General features: G+C 44.4%; 1 protein-coding gene and 1 non-coding gene across 3 annotated transcripts in view; both read right to left on the reverse strand.

Annotated features, from left to right (window-relative positions):
• The window catches only part of PPP3CA (protein phosphatase 3 catalytic subunit alpha), a 309,226-nt gene extending 301,117 nt beyond the window's left edge, over positions 1–8,109 (reverse strand). The window contains exon 1 of one of the 2 annotated variants that reach the window (XM_037151912.2): positions 7,344–8,109. In XM_037151912.2, coding sequence (XP_037007807.1) covers positions 7,344–7,401 — 58 coding nt within the window. In that variant the 5' untranslated portion in view covers positions 7,402–8,109. The remainder of the gene's footprint in view (positions 1–7,343) is intronic. The other variant, XM_037151913.2, reaches the window with a different exon arrangement.
• LOC119054096 (U1 spliceosomal RNA) lies at positions 2,686–2,849 on the reverse strand. Its single transcript, XR_005083445.2, has one exon. It is a non-coding gene; the product is annotated as a U1 spliceosomal RNA (small nuclear RNA).
• Positions 8,110–9,862: the final 1,753 nt, after the last annotated feature.

Below are 9,862 nucleotides of genomic sequence, written 5' to 3' on the forward strand. Positions count from 1 at the left end.
AATCCAACTGTGTCACATTTTGCTGTCTCCTTCTCATACTCCATCCCCTAAGATGACTGGAGAAGGAAGCAATTAACTAGACCGTCGCCATATAGAACCATTCACAAAGAATCGGAACTTAGTACAGTCAAAATAATTCTTCTCCACTTACTGCTTCAGGGGGCACGTGAGAATTCTGCAATGCCCAGATCACTCAGTAAGAATGTATTTAGTGCATAATAAGGCACTGAGCTGGCACCACCAGTTCAATGACCATATTTCCCAAATGAAAATTTTGAATATGCATATTAACAAAAATTATTATGTAACTTCCGAGTATATGCAGCAACCTGGGAGACAAAGATTGGACACTGACATACTAGAATTTCCAAAACATTCTAATGTTACATAGACACAGCTGAACATTTTGTGTCAGAAGCAGTAGCCCCTCCCCTCAAAAATGAAAACTGGGGCCGTACAGTGAAGAGACTCTAAATATTTGAATCTTACACATGATTTTTTTTAATTTAGCTCAAATAAAACTTTCTCTTTGAACACCAACCACCATTCTTCTAGTTTCGTAATCGGAGAAAGTACCTGAAATTGATACACACCTGAGGTGGTATGTCATCATCTGAAGGCTGCTATTAACATAAATCTCTGATATCTACTTGTATGTTTTGCTCTTAGCAGGCATGTTCAGAATTTCCAGTTGCAAGAGACAGAAGTTCATAGAAAGTCAGATAGACCATGTTTTAAAATAGTTATAATATAGTTTTCTGTGAGGCAAGAGCATGGATTAAGGGGAATAAAAGGAAAAACCCCACAAAGTTCTATTCCTTCTCTGATGGTCTCAATAAGAATCCATCTAATTCCAAAAATGCAGCATTTTAATAAGTGATTACTACTTATTACTGAAGCAGTCAGGGATTCTATTTTTTTAATATCTAAGACTTCAGCTACCTGAGTGTACATTTATAAAATGAATTTGATCTTCTAGCAACAGGTCTTATATATCAGGTTGATAGCTCATCTATTTAAGACATTACGCAGAACACCTGACTATGTAGATATGAAATGTTTTATTTGACTTCTTCTATGAAATATAAATGATGGCTTATCAATAATACAGCCTGTATGAATACAGGAGATGAAAAAATTACAGAATAAAATGGGTTGAAAATATCAAGACTACTAAAGATTTAATTTAAAGACTGAAATTGTTTCAGAGCTTACATCATTCCTACCTCATGACTATTTTTAAAAAGGAGTGGACCCTGACAGGGTAGCCGGGTTGGTTACAGCATCCTTCCAATACACCAAGTAGCAGGTCCAATCCCTGTTCAGGGCACATACAAGAAATCAACCAATAAATGCTAAATAAGTGGAACCACAAACCAATGTTTTTTTTTTTCTTTCTCTCTCTCTCTCTGCAGCCTCCTTCCGATAAATTAATTAATTAATTAATTAATTTAAGAAGCATTGGCTAAAATTTTTGCTTTAACTTTTGCTAGAAGTTAACAAAATCCTCAAATCAGAGTAGCAGTGTGGGTCACTACAGATAATGACAAAGGCTTACAGTAACACCCTTCAAAATTATAGTAAATAACAACTCCTTACAAGGAGAGTATGCTATTTCTACTTCTGTGTATATATTTACCTGAGTAGAAGACAATGATTAACAGTTTTCCTTCAGCGAACCTCATGCCAAGATCAAACCAGGTTGTAACATTTATCTTCAGAATCTGTATTTCTGCTAAATACAGAGATATGTTTCTTCTCCTAATAAATTTATTTTACATATACAATAGCTAGTAGTTCAGTAAAGCAAAATTCACACAAAAAAGTGTTATCTTAAATATACCAAAAGGAGTGACAATTACAAATCCGGAGAGCTACCTCTGCTAAAGAATTTGCTTACACTTACCTACCACCTAGTGCCACCTGTGACCAGCCCTTCTCGCTATTCTGTCTCCATTTCAACTATAAAACCAGTGTCACCACATACTGTTACAGACCCAAGCTATTCATGGACCTTCACATTAATGGTCTATTTGTGAGTGACCCTGAAAATACATTAGCACATTGTCATCTATAACTCTGTGTCAGCAGTGACTGAACGGCCATCCCCAGGCAAGTGGCCCAAATGTAACCACCACTCAGGTGCTCAAATCCCACTTGAAGATCCTCACAAGTGATGGTGAGTACAATTATTGTCCTTTTACAGATGAGGAAAGTAGCCAGTGACATTATTATATCAATGGAACTATAGAAAGTTGTCATTGAAAATCTCGCTATATCCCTTTTGAATAGCAAGACAATGCTACCCAAAACATTGCTGAAAAAACTGACAAAACGATTTTTTAGTATTTATCAAAGTTCCATATTATGAATCAGTATCATTCTTTAATGTCCTGGAAGTGTCCAGTATCTTAACAAAACTTTCAAAATGGCAATTTAACTCAGTTTGCCAAAAAGACAATAATATGTCTAGAAAAACGCTGTTTTCCAATGAGGTCACTTTAACTGGATTCTATGTGTTTGGCTTCATAATTAGTTTCAACTTTATACAGGGCTAACACAAAAATAAAATAAAGAAGGAAAAGCATTATGAGGACATTTTAAAAGTTATAAATGTATATCATTTTTCGTCTCTAAAATTACAAGTAGAAACAGAGACACAGATTTTTGAAAGCATATTTTTTCCAGGGGAGAGCGTGCATGCAGTCCCCCACTACCACAGATTGTGCAGTGGAGTCTCCCACACGGAGGGAAGTCTCAGGGGCCTGCACACCCGCACGGCAGTGGGTGGGCCTGGCGCTGGGAAAACCACCGTGGTGATCATGGTGTCTCCCCTGCCAGGTAAGTATAAAAGCAGGTTTTTCAACTAATATAACCAAATGTTAGACTAAATCTCTGGTTTCTAAGGTGTTTCTTTTTCATATTTTAACTGGCTATCTTAAAATAGATTGCTCATTTAAAGAACTATGTTTCTTCCCCACAATTTTCAAAAACTATTATTTTTTAAATGTTAATTTTAACTGATGACTTTTTAGAATCATTGGAATTTCCCAAAATCCCAGTCTCAACTGTTGCCTTAAGCCTTAAGTTTACAGAATGGTTTAAAAACAATGCATTTGTGTTATATTTACTTTATAGTAATGAATGCATCCATCTGATTTGTAATTAACAGCATTGATTTGCATGCTATTCACTAAGTCCTGAAAAGAATTTGTTATCAACTATATTAACCATGTCCAAATCAAGTTGTTTATAGTAAATAGATTAGGAGACCCCTTTCTTCATATCAACTGCTTATATAATCTTCAGCCACCAGACATTTAATCACAGTAACTTTCAATTAATAACCCTGAATTAATGAGGTTTTACTATATTCAAGTGGAAAACCAGATACATAGGATAACTCAGCCTATGGTAACCAAATCAGTAAAATAAATTCACAACAGGCTCTTCTTGACAACTGCAAAGAACTGGCATATTACTGTTTCTTTTTAAGTAGTGTTAACAGTCTTACTCAGCTAGAAAACTGGTGATTTGAATCCTTATTCAATATTTTACCTAGCTACCATTTTCTTGCTTATATGATCTTAGATATCTTTCTAGAACTTCCCTACATATACTTTGTCTACACTAAAAATATACAGCTGACGATACACAGAAAGACAAGCTCCCTTTTTTGGATTCCCCACAGGCAAAAGGTACCTGACACAAAGCACAAAAGTGCCCTACCTAGAGTTTTGAGAAACTTCCTAAACTCTTCCCAGGGATCCACCCTTCAACAACCTGCCACAATATCTGGAATTTCTACCGTTAAAAACGGCTCAGGTGAAGGTACAAGAACCATTACAGAATACCTGAAGATGGGAACAGAGTGAAGGGCAATTATGGAATAAGGGAGTGCACTCACTCATCACATAGAGTTTAATTCCCTCCAAGTATTAAACTGTCATGTAGCAAAGTTCTACAGCCAGTAGGGATTTAAAGGCAGGAACAGGCAGGGAGAAATGAAGAGAAACCAAAGTTTGGAAAAAGGCCTGTGGAGCATCACTGCAGAGAAAAACCAAGCTACTGGGTATGTGGCAGGGAGCAGGAAGAGGGGAGTAGTTAGTCTTCTATGTATTGCCCTCCATCTTTGCTTTATATTATGCAATGTTTCTTTTAAAAAATGTAAAGAGATGAAATTATTCTGATTTCCAACAAATGGCAGTATGAAAATGTTTTCTCTGAATCTTTACACTTTCCATTGTTTTTATCCAAGAACAGTCAAAATGAAACAGTGCTAGTTTTGCTAAATGAAGTAACTTTTCCTGAGATAATCTAAATGAATGCTTTTCATCTCCAATGCTGCCATTCATTTCCTTTCATTTCTGAGACTTAGAAAATGATCAGGGTCTCTGAACATACTCCAGAAGGTACTGCAAACTGGAAAAAATTAGCTAGTTGAAACTTAAACTCAACCTACCGTTCTAAAGTTGCATTCTGGAAGTACAAGTCAAGAAAGTCATATTACTACAAACACAACCATAAAACAAGCACAGCTTTATTTGTAAGTAAGTAGCAATTTGTTATACAACAAAAAACAGAGCACACTCCTGAAGGTAACTGTAAACAAATGCCACTGCATGCCATGGTAATAATAATCCAAATACCTCTTATTTCTGTTTATAAGCAAATACCTCTAACTGTACTTGGTAAAAGCAGAGAAAGCTTAGGGAGCACAGAAATTTCCTCAACAATAATCCGTTCCCTGCATTAAAGAATAAGCCAATTTTAGAGCACTGAGATGAAGTTCTAGCAAAATTTAGAGTGAAGTCATGATTTTGTAAACTCTTATCTCATTTTTATTAATATGAAAAACTGGTAATGTTTTCCATTCATTCTACATGTACTTTGTACTCACTAAGCATGTATATACATATTCAAGGGAAACTGCTATTTCATAATATACTGATCATCAAAATTGATTATCTCAAATAATCATTCATAAAAACCATATGTATGACAAAATGTTGAATCCAACATTTGATAATGCCTTTTAAGCCAACAATGGAAAGAAAGCATAACAGAAATTTGTGGTGGTGTGTCCATCTTAAAAATCAAGATTCGCCAAGAAAACTTTTTTCTATAAATACATTTCACACTCAAAATTTCACATTGAGAACCTTATCAAAACAAATATAAAGTTAACATTTCCTACTTTGAGTCTGTTACCCACATTTCCATTTCAGTTATGCAATAATACGTAAACACAATTTTTAGAATTATGGGTTGATGTGTGTACTTATGGAAAGCTCCATTTATAATAATATACATTATATAGCATTGAAAAAAAAGGTAAGACAAAACAGCCATGGAATGGTTGAATGGACTCTTTCACATTAACTGGTGAAGACAACAAGCCTGAATGTATGAACAATTACTTTTACATTCTTTACTTGATGACAATTTTACATGTACATTTAGAATCCATACCTTGAAATTTAAAACAGGGCATGTAATCTTACATATGTGCATGTAAGCGTTTCTTTTTAATTGCTGGCCCATTCACTGCTATCATCTGAATTGCAACCTTTATATTGTTTTGAAAACAAATAATCAATATACAGATTGGAGTTATAACTAAACTTCACATATTGAGGAGATAGATATCTGTTACTCTGATATTTTAGCCAAAGGTCTTAATTATCTTTAACTGTCAACAAAAAGCTTTAATACTAACAGTTCTTTTGAATGAAGTTGAGTTGACTGTGTACAGTAGGACCCACGCCTGCAGAAATAGCTGTGCATCTGTAGTCCCACTTCCAGTCATTTTTGCAGATATTTTCTCATTTTGATGGGTCTATGAATACTGCTCTGAAGTAGGAATGATTCGATAAAACCAAAACAAGAGGTATTTTATTCTATTTTTCTTATTAAAGAAGACCACGATTTCCCCCATCATCAAGAGAATACACAGACAAAACTTTAAGAACTGAAGCAATGAACAGTTCTGAAGCCCCACTGACTTCTGTTATCACGGCCCTTAGGCTGCTGGGTTACTTCACCTAAGGGCTCATGATGCAAATGACTTTACTGCCTTGCACTCTACTTGCAAGCTCTGGCCACATAAGATCCTATCTCTGTTTTACACCGCCCCCCCCCTCTCCACCAGCCAGCGTTGTTTTCAATTTCAGAGGCCTGCTCTGCGCTTAGCCCACGCCCAACCCTGCTTTGCTCTACATTCTGACCCCAGGAATTATGGATACTACTTAATCCTGGCGGATCTGCTCTGTTACCTCATCCTTCCAGGATTCCTAGGATAGTTCTTCCCCCCACTCCACCACGGAATACAAGGACAGCGGATTCCCCTGTGCGATACAGGAGACCACTGCCTCTCCCCTTCCTCACCCCAAGCATCCCAGCTGCTCTTTGCCAAAAAACCCAAAGCCATCCCCACCACGAGTATAAAATGTAGGGCTGTGGAATAATCAAATAGCCCATTTGACAGGGGGTGACAGGGGGTGACAGAGGCACGGAGGAAAAGAGCGAGGCGAGTTCACCCCGGGGGAGGTGTGCTCCAGAGGAGGAATGGATCAAGAGCAATGACAGGTCCGTGGGGGAAGGCTGGAGGAGGCAAGGGAGGTTGGAGAACTGCTTTTCGAGTCCTCCTTTCTCTAGGGCCTGCAGGGGAATCCCGGGGCGGCGGCAGCGGCGACAGGGCTCTAAGGTCGTTCCCAGCCTCCTGCGCCCCCACGCGTCCCCTCCGCCACCCCCACAGCCTGAGGCAGCCCCCGCCCCAAGCTGAAGGCAGCGCCGGGCTCCCACCACGCTCTCCCGCTCTCTCGCGAGTCCTGTGCAGGCCCTTCCAGGGGGAGGGGGAGCACGGAGGGAATTGCTGCAATACAGCGCGGAGGAGCAGTCGGTGGAAAGCCACGGCCACATAAAAATGCCATATTAATTTTTTAGAAGCCATAAATCACCCCTTCCTGTGCAAAAGAAAACCATAAACCCGATCCCATGCAAGCCAGTGAACAGCCACCCACTTCCTATTTCTGTCACAGCAGCTACACCCTGCCAGCAACCACCCCCACCGGGCGCCCCCTCCCGCCACCGCCACCCCCGCAGCCGCCTCCCCAAGGCTCAGCCATTTGCCAACTGACGCCCCTGTAAATAAAAAATCCCCAAGTGGGCTTGGGTGGGAGGCGTGGGGGAAGGGCACCCGAGAGAGGGGGGCGAGGGTTGCACAATATCCTCGAAGGTCTGTGACAGGAGCGGGGAGAGAACCCGGGGCGGGGGAGGGGAGGCCAGCCGCCCGGGTGCTTGCGGCACACGATGAACCCGGGCGACAGCGACTAGCCGCTTACCTTTTACCACCCTGTCGGTCGTCGACAACTTGGGATCTATTGCCTTGGGCTCGGACATCTCCAGCCGCCGGGGGACAGCGACGCGCTGTTCGTCCGTCCTACTGCACACCCCGACCGGACCGGCGGGCCAGACACTCAGCGCCGCCGCCGCCGCGCTGCAAACCGCTCAGTTGGAGGTCTGGTTTCTGAGCTGGCTTTAAAGTTACTGCCTTCTCCGCGTGTCCCTCTTCCTCCTCCTCCTCCGCCGCCTTCACTCCTCCTCCGCCGCCGCCGCCAGCCCCGCCGACTCTGCTCCGGGCACGCGTGTGTGATTGTTATTTATTTATTTTCCAAGCACGCCTCTAGGTTCTTCTTTTATTCTTGGGGAAGGGGGATGGGGAGGAGAAGCGCACACACGAGTACCCACCCTGGCAGAGAGACCAGGCACCGCGGAATGGAGCCCCACGCGCGCACACTGCCGGGATTAAGACCGATCACATGGGGAGGGCCGGGGGCGAGGGAGGAGAGGCAGGGCCGCCGATGTCAGTGCCACCAACCGCGCCTCGGCGTCCCCGGCGGCGGAGAGGCGCCCGCCGTTGCTTTTGCCGCTGCCGCTGCCCCTACCGCTGACGCTGCTTCCCTACACGAAGCGCCGCCGCAGGTCCGCGGTCGCCGGAGATGTCCCGCCGCCGTTCGCCTCTGCCTCTCCGCACCGCTCCTTCACTCACACAGGCAGAGCTACGGAGCTCGGCAGACACAGTCCCAGGCGTAAGCTACCCTCCTCCTCCTCCGCCGCTGCCACAGTCGCCGCCACCGCGCCCGCCTCCCCCTCCTCCCCTTCCTCCTCCCGGTCCCCGCCTCCAGCGCCAGGTCAGTCTCCTCCTCCCCGCGGAGCCCGCCTCCGGCTCCCCGCCGACGTCGCCGTTTCGGGCGCCTATTGGCTGGCATACGTGTCAGTTGTCAGGTGGCGGCCCCCGGGTTCCGCCCGCCGCCTGCTCCACCTCGCGGACCCGCCCCCCTTTCTGTTTTCACGCAGCAGCTAGTCCGGCGGTCTAGGCGCCTTCACCGCCCAGTCTCTGCTCAGGTGTCCTGGTTGCTGGCAGACCTGGATTACGGAAGGACAGTGGGCAGGGGTCGCAGCTGGGAGGAGAGGGCCTCTACCAGGCCACCATGGCCCCATTTGGCTTCCGCCTCTAAACCCCGCACAAACCCCTGCGCCGCTCTGTATCCGTACCTTGTTGGCTGGGTTACCCTCAGTGTGAGTAGCCAAGTGCAGAGGGAGTCTCCGAGTGTGGCGTGGCCGGCACGAGGGCAAGAAGGGTGAAGGCAAGGAAAGGAGGGAAAGGGTGTGGTGAGAGGAGACCTAGAAAGGGCGGAGGAAGGAAGAGTGTGGGGAGTTCCGAGGCCCGAGCCGCAGTTGCTGTCGCTGCCGCAGCTGCCTGGGGAGGATCGCCAAAATGTCGACGAATAAACAACTTACCTTGGGGAGCCGGGCTCTGCCTGTGATGGGTGTAGAGTTGTTTTAGCTATTGGGACTTTTTTGCGGGCGATGTGGTGCTTACTGTTTCCTACCCTTGTCTCCATACCTTCCGAGGAAGGGTCTGCTCCAGAGAGTCGCGGGCCAGGAACGCGGTGGAATGCGCTCAGCGCTACCAGGCACCGGATCGGACTATCCAAGGAGGTTTGGGGACGCAAGTCCAAAGGATCCCGGACAACTCTGAGTCACCAGGGCACTCTGAGACCCTGTGGATCTCCAGGGAGAAGTGAGGGGGCGGGGAAACACCGGAGAAGGTCGCCTTTTCCCTTCGAACACAGAGCCACTGGTTGGGGGCTCGTGACACTTTTCTTCCTTGCTCTTTCCAGTTTGCAGGCACCAGTTGATGTTATCCGTACTTACAGGGCCTTGAAGCCCTATGAGGATACACACACTAGTCCTTCCAGTTGGAAGGAGAATAAAGATAATTCAAGGCACAGAGTAAAGGGTGATGGTGGTGTAAAGGCACATTCTGGCCTACCTGCCAATTCACAGAATGAAGAGTGGGTCTTCCTCTTCACAGCCCCTCTCTCAGACCAACCTGTCTTCACCAAGCACTGGCAAGGAGGCTAGAGTTTCTTTTGGAATAATGAAGAGAGCTAAATAAATTTCTCACCCTCCATCCTTCCTGTTTTATTTCCAAATGCCTTCAATATCTACTTTTTCCTATTTCTTCAATGGGACCATGAGCCTAGTAAAAGGCCTAATAAAAGATTTAAGAAGCTAGGAAAGAGAGCCATGAGTGTTTTGGGGGACAGGGATTACATTAAAGCTCAAACTTGCAAATATGTTTTAGGAATTGACTGATAGTGTTGCACTATCAGTCCAACTGCTGAACTGTTGAACAGTTTGGCCTGAAAAAAGTAGGAACTTACTGTAGAAGGCAGGTGAGCCTTTTAGGGGCCTCCTAGCCTGAAAGGAGATCATGTAGGGTGTGTCCCACTGGCTTCCAGAGGCTACCACTGGCTCCGAGATTCTGCTGCCAATTCAGAACCCAAGATAGTGA

The sequence above is a fragment of the Artibeus jamaicensis genome, unplaced genomic scaffold (genome assembly GCF_021234435.1).
Source record: "Artibeus jamaicensis isolate MK-2021 breed Jamaican fruit bat unplaced genomic scaffold, CSHL_Jam_final contig_452, whole genome shotgun sequence".
In the NCBI taxonomy this organism is placed as follows: Eukaryota; Metazoa; Chordata; class Mammalia; order Chiroptera; family Phyllostomidae; genus Artibeus; species Artibeus jamaicensis.